General features: G+C 43.3%; 1 protein-coding gene across 2 annotated transcripts in view; it reads right to left on the bottom strand.

The window, feature by feature from the left end:
• MYO5B (myosin VB) overlaps window positions 1-12,697 on the bottom strand; it is a 364,799-nt gene that overhangs the window by 145,166 nt on the left and 206,936 nt on the right. For both annotated transcript variants that reach the window (XM_067545400.1, XM_067545401.1), the window contains 2 exons: window positions 10,386-10,467; window positions 8,078-8,218 (listed from right to left, as the gene is read on the bottom strand). In XM_067545400.1, coding sequence (XP_067401501.1) covers window positions 8,078-8,218; window positions 10,386-10,467 — 223 coding nt within the window. The remainder of the gene's footprint in view (window positions 1-8,077; window positions 8,219-10,385; window positions 10,468-12,697) is intronic.

Here is a 12,697-nt window from a genome sequence, read left to right on the forward strand (position 1 = left end):
TGTATACGAAAAGAAGTTGTGGAACTCACTGCAACTGGGTAGTTTGAAAAATATCATGTTAAGTTTAAAAATTGGTTTAGACTCTGATGGCCAGAACCTTAGTGTAAATCAGTGTAGCTCCATTGACTTAAATGAAGCTTCACCCATTTACACGTTCTGAAGGCTGTCCATGTTATTTTTAGCTCTTTTCCACTCTCTTATTGCTCTGACTGAGCAATCGGAGAAGGGGGCTTTAGTCCCTCTGACAGCCAACATTTAACACATATACCATATGTGTATCAAGTAGGTGCTAAGTCACCCACTTCACAGTGGAACCCACTTATTAGAGAGCTGGACTTCACTATAAATATAACGAAATTTCACAGGCTTCATTCCCCTTCCCTCGAAACAAAGTTTCAGTATATTCAAGATCACTATAAATAGCTTCCATTGTGCTAATGCAGAATTGAACAGGTGCATTGTGCAGTGTTTTTCAACTTCCCAAGTAGTACTGACATAGGCCACTATTGGACATGGATTGTTATCTGTACTAGAATAGGAGCCTGTGTCTCCTTATGGCCTTTTAAAGCCTTTAGAGCCAATGATTTGGTCATATAGTACCTAGTCTAAAGAGAATGACCAGGGGCTACTGCAATAGAAGTAACTACTCCACATGCTCAGGATTTTTCAGGATTGGGACCTAAACTGAAGCCATTTTCTTTATGTTGGAAGTGGTGTCAAATAAATAAAATTCTCCCAGGCCTCCAAAGAATCAGCCAGAAATATGCAAAGATCAGGGAGCCATTCAGAGTAAAGGAAACACATTAAGTCCAACCTTAAATCTATTGGGGATGGGGAGGTAATGGGATAACTAAGGAGGCTTTTTCAAAACCACTGAACCAGCAAAAACCAAGAGCAGCCTGGGTACGCCAAAATTCTGGAGCACTCCACAGGAGGTAGGCTGCACCTTCTGTTGCTTCCTCACCATGCGCTAGGTGACGACTCCGTGTACAAGGGGTTATTCTGCCATCTGACTAGAACTGATGAGGTCCAAATCAAGCCTCCAGAGGTTCTCCAACCTCTTCCTAACCTGCATGCAGCAATTCATAAAATAGAAATCCAAGATGAAGTAGCTACCCAGCATTGAAAGATGCCATTTTGTTTTCCAGTGATTTTCTGTAGACCATGCAACTGTCAAATCCAGATAAGGAAAACGCATTTTTCTTAATAGTGAAGTTTACACTGACGTGCAGAGAGATCAGTGGGATTCAAAACCAGCCTGTTAGAAATGACTAGTTTCATTGTTTTGGCACAGGGATGAATAGCAAGTAACTATAATGTGAATCGTAACGGGCACATTTATAGTTTGGACATTAAAGTATTACATAATATAATTACAACCTGTCCTAAGATACACAGAGAAAGAAGCATCCATTACAGGGTTTGGGGATTCCAAATGTTTCTATGTATGGTCAGACAAACCCCTCCAACAATAGGAGGAATTGAAGCTTCCCTCTTCAAGCCCCAGTCTCAACTCAAAACCCATTTGTCTCACTGGTGACTCCCATCTTTCACTCCCTTTTTAACCCTATAGCTATATTCTTGCTGTGCTTTGTAGCCATTTGTATTATTTAGTTCACTAAAGTCCACCGGCGTACACAGATCACATGGAAGAGACTACACAAAAATTAATCGTATATATTTAAAAAATAAGGGAAAAACATTCTGTGAGGCAAGAACTTGGGCGACAAACACTCCACTTCTGCTCTAGTATTTCATTATGTTACCAGGACCCTGAAGGAGTTTCAGTTCCAGAATACATTTATCCACTACATGAGTGGCTTACCCTTGCCAACTGGCTTATTGTACTTCTATACCAACTGCAGCTTATAGCAAAGCAATTCTCTCTCCATGGTGCCACATAACATAAGAGGCTTCGCTATTTTATAACAGCAAGGAGGAATGGAGAGATTCTAAATATACAAGTGCTGCCACTGGGATGTGGGTGTGAGTAGGTTTTATCAATAAAATGGGGCTTTCACTCACCACTCTTCCTGAAAACTTTGTAAGGCTGTGGAGTGTTTGCAGGTTATTATAAAAGGGACCATTATAACTGACTAATTACACCACTCCTAACCTACAGAAAAATACCAAGGAAACTGTAGGAATTGATCTGTGCAGGTACCGTTCCTCTGTTTCAGGTTCTATGTGAAGGAGGTGTGGATGAAATGTAGTACTTGGTTAGAACTGGAGAGAGTTCAGGGTTCAAGTTGTCCCCATTAGGCAGCAGGACCTTGTACAACACCAAAGTAGGGTGCAATTTATTGTGTGTGTGTGTTTAACAAAGCTCTTTCTCTACCTCAGTGTGTCCAGTGCTTCCTACTAGCAGTACGTAAGGGAATTGCTTCACCCCTTAGTGGTTCTTCCACCCTGTAGTTGTGGGGAACAGTAATACAGACTCTCCAAGTTGGCCACTCCCTGCTGGGTCCCAGTCTTCTCTGGTTCTCAGAGGCCCTTGCCTCTTCGCTGGAGCTCTTGCCCCTCCGGTGAATAGCTAGTAGGGGGTGGGGGAAGCCTGCTCCCACCCTTGACTCTAGGGACCCTACAAGTAGCAGCCTCATGCTGTGACTTCAGGAAAGCTGCTAGCTTCCCTGGGTTACTTCCCCATGCCCCTTGACCTAATATCTGGACCCTGCTCGGAAAAGGGCCCTTCCTGGCCTCCTTGCCAGGGGAAGCTATTGACCTCTGACAGCCCCACTGGGTGATTTAGTGCCGAACCAAATGTCCAGTTCTATCTTCCCCTTCTGGCAGGGTTTTTTCTCTCAGGCCTGGGAAAGGTCCTTTGCCCTCTTTGGGTGAGTTTTTCCCTCCCCCAGTCTTTGTACCTATAGAGTTCTCTTCTGATAGCATTCTGCTCCTTCTCCTAAATCTCCTGGTTCGTGTCTTGCCTTGCTCACACACTCCCTGGTAGCTCGCCTCACTCACATAACTCCAGCCACACACTTTCTCTGGAGCAGAGGCTTTTAACAAGTCCTGGGTGGGGCTTTGATTGGCTCCCAGTGTGTTAATTAACCTGGAGTAACCCCTGCTCAGCTACCAGGGGAAAAGGGACTTGGTGAGCCTGGGGCTGATATATTGGCCTTCTAGATGTGAAAGCCTGCGCATCACTACATTCCGAGAGGATTTCACAGTACAGGAATTTTTGGAAGGATTGTACAAAGGTGTATTACAATAAAGAGGCGGTTGCATTAGACAGATGCTTTTATAACTCAGGAGTATACATTTGTTTTGACAGATCACTAGGCGGCGCACCCCAACTTTGGAAAAGTGATGTGACTGTACATACTGTTTAAAATTAAGCCTCTTGTTAATAAAACTGTCTGAAAATGTTAAAAAAAAAAAAAAAAAAAAAAAAAAAAAAAAAAAAGCACTCTCCGGTAGCCACCTAGTCTGGCCCTGTCACAATAGGAATTACCATAATGAATCAGAGCAATAGTGCTTCTAGTCCAGTAGCCTGCTACCCACCGCAGCCAGAACCAGATGCTTTTTGAGTTACAAGGCAGTCTGCCACCGGGGAAATTTTTCTCCTAATAGTTAGAAGTCTTTTTAAGCCCGGTAGAACAAGAGGCTTGACAATGCAGTGGATGTAACAAAATGACACTGAACAACTGAGCTTAGATTCATGACCTACTTCTGAGCCAGCAGCCAACATGACACTCTTAAGTTGTAATTTATTCTCATTTGTTAATTAATTATGATCAGAAACCATAACTGACAAGATAAGATAAGCCAAAAATATGCTAAAAACGGGAAGTCCTCATTTAATTGTTGTTAGGCACATCCTCAGAGCAGCTTCCACTGGCTGGGCGTGGCTGGTGCTTCAGTCACATAACGCTTCTCTCCCAATGAAAACCTTGAGGGATGATAGCCAAGAAGCAACTACAGGGAGAATTTTCCATAGGAAGGATGTAATCAAGTTGGAATTTGGCCAGTACATCCACCTCTACCTTCCCTTACAAGAAAGAAGGTGGGATCTTTAATGACCACAAGCACTTAGATCATTATGTCTCACCCAATCCAAAGCACCTCCATGAACAGAGGTGCCTGGGCATTGGCTCAGCACAGAATCAGAAGGAAGAGTAATACCACGTACACGTGCCATACTCCTCCACGTCTTCTATTTTGTGTCGTTCACACCGTAGCACCTTACCTTGTCATTTCATTAGAATGCACTAGCCAACCAGACCTAAACTAATGAAACCAAGCGGGCATTTCAGTGACTAATGCTCAGTTAAAAAAAAAAAAGGGTCAAGGATACTTAATACTTCATTAAATAAGACCAGATTCACTAAGCCAAGTAAAAAATCTCAGCTCTGATTCACTGCAAACACAGAAACAGAAATCCCTGCTGTAAATATCTTCATCACAAATTATTACAGCCAACCACCAATAGTACAACACCCAGCTACTGGCCGTTGAAGACAATCCAACACAAAATGGGAAAGAAAGTCAATGTGTCACATAAGAAATGGAATGAAGTGAGTGCTCATCTACGTGCTCATCTTTCTCACACAAAGAGGACACACTCCTCATTAAATCCCAACAAGGACAAAGGAATTTAAATAACAAATCTGAAGAGAGTCCCTTTGATGTAACATGACACTTCTGCCTCCTCCTCATCTTGGGCCTATGTTATGCTCATGAATCTCAATGGAGCTAACAAGAGTGATTAGTGTCCTTAAAACACCATGTAACAGGAGAGGCAAGGTGCACTTCACTGACTGAACATGAAGGCTAGCAGTTTATCCTACTGTATATATTCACACAGACCTGGAAGGCCATTTCAACACGTACATAATGCTTCTCGTCACAGGCATACCTGAGTCCTAATACAAACTTTCTTGCCTAATAACGGATGACTAAAACACTGACCTGGTAATCACGCTACAGGGGAAATGGTATGAGGAACAACCTCCAGGAAGTTATGCCTTTGTGTTAAAGAGGAGGTTTTGAGCAGAAAAGTGACTGCAAAAACGGTACCTTCTCATTCAACAGAACCAGCCCCCAGTGTTTAGTCAAAGACATGTCTGCTAAGTTTGCTGACTGCAGTAAGCCCTATCAACTCTTTACCAGCCTGGCAGATCTAACAATCTCTGGATTCTACTGGCTCAAGTTTCATCAACAAAAGTGTTAACTAGGTTCCAGAATTGTTATGGTTGGTGATGGATGAGCAAGGAGGAGTCCAACTCGACTTTTGGATTCTCGTGTGAGCTTGCACTTCTGGCCATTACTGTCTTAATTTATAAGCTGAACAAATTAGATCTGGAGTTGCTGAGAAGCACTAAACATGGAAATCCACAATGCCTCTTCTACAAACTCACTTAAAGGAAGCACTTTAAAATGCACCCAAGCTTCCCAATACCATTTGTTTGACCATTAGTTAAAAGCCACCTGTGACAGGGCACTGGATGAGCCCTGATGGTTAAGCCAGCCCCCTTCCACTGGAGACCTAATTAAAGGGGGGAGTAGAGTCAGCTGAATGAGCCTATGGGGAATGGGCTAACGAGGAGCAGCTGTGAGGCTCATTAGACAGACCCTATAAAGGCTCACAGGAAGGAGTTCAGGGGCTAACCCGAGGCTCACCGAAAAGAGGTAGTAGGAGCAGTAGCCGGAAGGGGCGAGGTATCAGCCTGAAACGGAGAAACCTCTCCACCATCCCCATGAAGGTGGGGAGAAAACCCTGGCAGGGTCTGGTGGATACGGCTTCCGTTTGCTTGCTTGTTCGAGGTGGGCTGGTGAAGCCACAATGGATACTCCTGGGGGAAAAGATAAGCCTGAAATGTATACATGGGGATATGAAGTCCTGCGCGGTGGCCCAAGGAGATGCCCCTGGGCAGATTTGACTGGATGTCGGTTGGGGTAGTAGAGGGCCTACCATACCCAGTAGTACTGGGCACAGACTGGGGCCCCTTCCCTGGAGGGAAAATCAACCGGAGATGGGGAAAAGGGGTAGTTCCCAAAATGAGGGGGGATAGCCTGAGGAGTTGAGGAACCCCACCAATGAAGAACACCCTAGACAGCAGAGCATGGAAGAAAAGGAGACAGGTCGAATGTCTAGCCCAGGCCCCATGGAAAAGGGAGGAGGGCCAGCAGTGCCTCTACCAGTGCAACCCGAGTGGACAGCCCAGGCCACCCAGGGTGGGCCCAAGAAGCCTGAGACCCTGGTGAAGGTCAGGACCCACTCAGAGATGAGGGGCAAAAGGAGGGGGGCGGCCCCAGGTGTCCAACTGGTGTGACGACCTGCGTGTGGCTGCAGAGCTGTGGGGCTACCTGGCCCCCATGGAGTGCACTTTCTGGGGCTGCCGGGGTGAAAGAACCAAAAAAGGTGACCCCTGCGAGTCACCCCATAGAGGGGGTGGCCCTTCCCCGCTCGAATCCTCCAGGGAGAGGACGGAGGTGGGGGGACGAATGAACCTGGCGGTTCATAAGGGGGGAGGTGTGTGATAGGGTGCTGGCAGAACACTGAGGGTTAAGCCAGCCCCCTGCCACTGGAGCTCTAATTAAAGGGGGAATGGAGTCAGATGAGTGAGCCTGCAGGGACTGGGCTAACGAGGAGCAGCTGTGAGGTTCATTAGACAGGCCTTATAAACGCTCCCAGGAAGGAGCTCAAGGGGACTGACCTGGGGCTCACCGAAGGGAGGTCGTAAGAATAGTAGCCGGATAGGGCGAGGGGTCAGCCTGAAAGGGAGAAACCTCAGTTGGAGGTGAGCTGCCCTGACCTGGTGGCTGAGACTGAGTGGTCCCTGGCCTGAGACTGTACTTGAAAATAGCTGGTGGTGGGAAGAAAAGTCTGTAAATAAAGAGACCTAGTGACAGCACGAAGCTGCATCTATATGTGATTTGTGGGGGAAGCCGCCCAGAGCAGCAAGTGGGCAAGGACGGACCCTTTACACCACCTCTGCCAGGTGGACTGATTTTTGCTAGTCCCGGAGACAAAATCTCAATGTATGAATGCTGAAACAGTTACCACATAGAAAAAAGCATACAAATGACAGACTGTACAAGCACAAGGATGTCTCAGAGGCTTCTGCTCCTTTGGTATAGAATCAGCATGGCTAGGGCATCTGATTTCAGCACTCTGGACAACTTGGATGAAATCCTAGCCACACTGAAGTCAATGGAAGTACTGCCATTGACTTCAATAAACCAAGGATTTCACTTTTTGTATACATTTGATCCCTTATCATCATGATTTATTATTGGTATTACTGTAGAACTTAGGAGCCATAGTCATGGACCAGGACCCCATTGTGCTAGGCATTGTGCAAACAGAATAAAAAGATGATCCCTGCCCAAAAATCTATCCCTTCATTAATGCAACTAGTTGCTTGTGATTGCATCATTGGCTTTATTAATAAACTTCTTAAAAACTACCAAATTAAAAGTCCTTTGATTGTGCTCAGAAATTTACCATAATCTAGATCCAGTAGCCGACCCACCAAGGGGAGTGACTTCCAAAAAGTGGAGATCCAGATGGAGAAAGCCCTACCACCACCCAAAAAGATTTTATCCCATGAACCACAAGGAAAAAGCAGCCAGTTACATCTGTAACAACCACCCGTGTAGAAATGAGAGCACTGATGTTGTGTGTCAATTTAGGAGTGCCCAATTTGTGTGCCCAATTTAGGAGGTGGGTAGCAACCTTCTGCATCAGGTTATGTTTACTCTTGGTTTTCAACTGTGGACAGAAGTAAAGCAGATTGCAATAGCCTAGCCTAGAGATCACAAAGAAGGGATGACTCCTGCAAGCTCTGCATCTGAGAGGAGTGGTCATATCCTCCTAGTCAGATTAATGCAATAAGAAATATAAGCTACCGCCACTAGAACCCAGGATCAGTGACGAATTCAACAGGTCCCTCAGACTGCAGTTCATTTTGAACAAAGGCTGTTTTATTGGCCCCTCCTGCTCCTGAAGAGTGCTGGTGGCTGAGCTTTGGGACCCATCATGCTCAACCCAGCAGCCGTTGAGTGACTAGCCTGTTCAAGTTACTTTGAGAATGATAAAAATGCCAGTGAGGATGTCAGTGTTTTTCTTTACCTTACATTCTTCATCCAGTAGGTCCAAGATACCAAGTTTGGCTTCTATAAGGTCTATGCAGGGCTGGTTGTCATAAAAATCTATAAGAGTCCAAGGGATTTCTTCCTTCATATACTCTTCTTGCTCCAGCTTAAATACATGCTGTGATCAGAAAAGACAGTAAAGTTTTACTGAACTGTTACCTTTTTAATTAAACGTCACTCATCCCACTTACCTATTGTAATTACTCGATGTGTAGAGTTTTCCTGTACATGGCTAAGAAGCCCTAGAATTTTCAGCTGCAGATAGTGTGCAATGTAACTAAAAACTCTGCCATTTGTTGGTCCCACGTACAGATTAAGGATCTCAAAATCTACTACTGTAAAGCACCTGGTTAGGATATTTTCTTCATATATAGCACTGGAAAACTATACAAATGGTCCCTGCAGGTAAGTGAGAGTGGTATCCTAGCAAGGGAGCAAAATGTAGCTTATGGAGTACTCAAGATCTCTGCCTCCTCTTCATTTTCATATGCCCTGATGGGTAAGTTATACAGTGAATTAGAATATCATATCATATATCTATCTATGTACTTATAGTGATGCACATCACCAAGTGTCTGAGCACACTTCCACAGAAGTGGAAGCTGGGGAGTTGATTTTTTATTTTTCTAGACGAGTTATCAATATCATAGCTGTGATTCAGAAGACATTTTCATTATAGATTCCTATTTTCATACACAACTTTCTGGAAAAATTTCCCCCACTGGCTGAAGTTTCTCAGACTGATTTCCAAGAGATTAAATTCCTTTGATCATTTTGAAGACATTCTAATCACGAGAAAAAAGATCTGGCTCACCAAAGAAGATTTTTCAGATGCATTTTTTTCCTCCAAGGGTGGCTTTTAAAATCTCTTCAAACATGTCATCACTGAATTTGAATTCATTTGCTTTAGAAGTAATAGTTGTACATATTAAAATAGTGGTGTACTGTGCAAATAAAAACCCTCTTAATTTCTTAAAGCACTGATATATGGTATGATGATTTACACATATTGCAACTGTGCATCACTATATGTACAGTACAGTTTTAAAGTACCAGGATTGCCCTGCAGAAATTAGCTCCTCAAATTTAACCATTCTTTTGTTGACACACTTTACCCAAAATTAGGGTCAAACCTTGCTCCTATTGAAGTCAATAGTAAAATTCCCATGGACTTCAATGAAACTGGAATAAGACCCTTAATTGTGTCAAGTTTCATGTTTATATTTACTCAATGTAGATATCGCACTCCATCTATCTGGTCATATCCCAAGACAAACACTGTACATTGCGTTAGAATGCATGTGACACAGACATACAATGTGAAGTAGTTTCAGTTCTCAATAGGTTAGGTCAGCTTCCCAGAGCTTTCCACTCCTGAGTTCTCTTTAAATCCTGAATCAAAGATTCAGTGCAAACAGCAGGTTTAGCTTGGTTTAGGGTTGAAAGTGATGCAAAAACCAGTGTTTTCCTCAATGGTTTCACATACAAACCACCCAGAAACATTAGTGGGCCTCCTCCTGAAGTTCTGACTGCACTTCTCCCCTCACCTTCTGATCTATGCACACCCCATCCATGGCCCCACAAAGTCACAGAACCTCCTCGTCAACCTTCTCCTCACCTTGGCCAAGGTGGCCATCTATAACACCAGAGAGAGGATGTTGGCTGAGGAGGTGCTCTGCGACTGTGGGGCCTATTTCCATTCCTCCGTCCTATCATGTATCCGGGCAGAGTACCTGCGCTGTGTCTGTTGACTCTTTAGCTACTTTTGAGGAGCAGCGAGCTCTGTCTGGGGTTCTCTGCCAACTGTCCCCTTCAGGTTCCCTCCATTTAGACCTCTGACCTTCACACCTGTTCCTGTTTTCTCATTTGTTGTTCCCCGAAATTAGTTGAGTCCCGGGACCAATAGTTCCTCCCCTTAGGATGGGGAAGGGGCTTTTAGCAGAGGGCAGGCTTGCATCTGCCCACATCCCAGAACCCAAACAGTAAAAGCATTAGTGGATTCAGACTGGAATGAATTGCTTGCAAACCTGCAAAGAGATTCAGATTTATAACAAAACCCAAACCAAGTAAAATTCACCTCTAGCAATGACTATATGGTACAGTTCTAGTGCATGATTGCTGCCCAGTGGTGATTTTACTATAACTGCCGAATTCATGTCAAGAGTGCGACTCGGCCAGAGTGGAGACAAGTTTGTCTAAGTGGAAGTCGGGCACAGGACATGTGCCCAGTCTCTTTATCCAACGTTTTCTATTAATCTTATGAAACATTTTCAAGCTGACCTTACCGAGTTGAACTGCTGTTGAAGTTTTTCGTTGGCATAGTTGATACAAAACTGTTCAAAGCTATTCACTTCAAAAGTTTCAAACCTGCAGAACAATGAATAAACCAGTGTAAGTGTTGCTTCCTCTGAAATCTACTGAACTCTGTAATGTCGTCGTCATCCACATGCTAGAAAACATCAGTTATCCATCAGAATCCCCAAATTCCTTTTCCCAACTCCACATTTGTTAGTTCATAAGACCTGCCTCTTTGCAAACCAGAACTCAAGGGACTGGAATGCATTCTCTCATTAGGCACTATTCGATGTTCAATACCAGTATAGCTTGTAACACTCGTACAGTGCTATTATATCTGCATCTGAGCCAGGAAGGCTAATAATCTCTCTTGGGGACTCAAAAGCATTAAATACTAAGGCTACACAACTTGTGAAGAAGACTGGTCAAATATCTGTTACTGAAGAATTATGATAAAATACATCTATTTGTGAATTGAATTTGGAAGGGATTATTATATCTTCGTTCTAATTTTCACTGTAGTCCTGACAGCATTCAAGCTAAATAATAGTGTATTTTTTTCATTATTTACCTTTTAAATTGGCAGGAATAAATGGGTATTTTTACAACAATAAGAGATAAAGCTTAAACCTAAATCGAGAGGTCTGATTCAACCTCCCCATGGCCCAAAAACAGAGACTGATTTTGATCTCACTTATACTTGTTTAACCCCAGTGACTTCAATTACTCCTTTTGCAGAAAGCCTCCTTTGCCTTCAGATTTAAGCTGGTAATTTACAGGCCAACCCATTATCTAAGCCAAAGTTACAAAGGGTCTAAAAAGTAAGGGTTTATAATTGAAGATAATGCCTCTCCACAATACTGCAGTTGCAGCAGGATGGGCTCTAAAGTCTTGTAGGTCTTTTTCATCCCTATCATTAGATTCAGATGGAAAAATGCTGCTCCAAGTCAAAAAAACAATACTCAAGGGACATTACATAGTACATCCCTCTTTTAAGCACAAATCCAGAACCCAGCAACCTCAGCTTGAATATTCAAGCCAGGAACTATCAGATGCACCGGTGAGGAGGAGGAAGTATTTCTTGCAAAGTCTGAGTGGCAGCCTTACCGACGCTAACCCAATTCAATACCTGGAGTAGCCTCTCTAGGTCCTTACACAGGGTCCATCTGGGTGAGGGGATAAAATCTCCATAGCTATGGATTCTGAAGCTCTGCTCCTCCATAAACCCTGCAGAAGGAGCTCATTCACAGTGAGAATCCACACAGGAGGCGTGCACCTCTTACACTGTCTCCCCATATTCTGCTCTGCTTCCTTTGCCTGAGAGCTCTCCCCAGCAGATAAGCTGCATACTAAAGACTAGCATCAGAGTCTGATCCTACTCCTCTGGAAGCCAATGGAAATTTTGCCACTGACTTCAGTGGAAGCAGAACAGAGCCCACTATGATGACAACATTGGGTTAAATTCTGCTGGCATAACTCCACTGATTTCAATGGAGCGATGCAAACATAGAGTCTGTTCCATTCACTATAACTTAAATTGCAATAAACCCATTACAAATCACTGAAACAAGCCAGAAGTTCCGTCCAGTTTCTTTACAAGTGGAATTTCTCTTCCTAAGCTCCCTATATGCCAGTTGCCCTATACTGTAGACATTTTTATATATTCCACAGGGTACCACCTGGTGTTAATGATATAAGTATTTATAATGCAAAATTTAGGGGAAAGAAGACTGACGTCTGCAGATAATTTAAATTATTCTTCGGAGGGAAGAAACAAGTGGCAGTGCCTACTATTTAAATTTAATTAATGGGTCTGCTGTAAAGAAAAGGGCACAACAAAACAATTGGTCAGATAATGAGAACTGTGTTCATTGGCAGAATGTTCTTACTTCACCATAAAGAAAACGGGTTTAAGTATCTTCTGTCATTTTTTATCGCTTACATGTGTCATATTCCACTCTCTAGAGTCTCATTATTTGATATAGCCCAAAATTAGTTCATAATTTCCCAATTTCTTGAATATTATCAGATAATTCTCATATCAAATGTAATGACTTACCTCCAGTCATCTGAAAATGAATGAGGGGTTAGATATGCTGTAGATTTTATATTTTGTAACAGAATTGCCTTTAAGGAAATCCAACATTCTTGGGCTGATTATGAAGCAATTTAATATATTCGTCAGCATTCTTCTCATCAAATATAGTTACCAGGGTTATAAGGTTTGCTCCCTCACCCCGCAAACAATGGATCAGTGATATTATTATTCATGACAGAAGTCAGCACAGCAGTTTCTAAACAG

This window comes from Emydura macquarii, unplaced genomic scaffold, assembly GCF_026122565.2.
Source record: "Emydura macquarii macquarii isolate MOO-44397 ecotype Brisbane River unplaced genomic scaffold, CSIRO-AGI_Emac_v2 contig_1045, whole genome shotgun sequence".
Lineage (NCBI taxonomy): Eukaryota > Metazoa > Chordata > Testudines > Chelidae > Emydura > Emydura macquarii.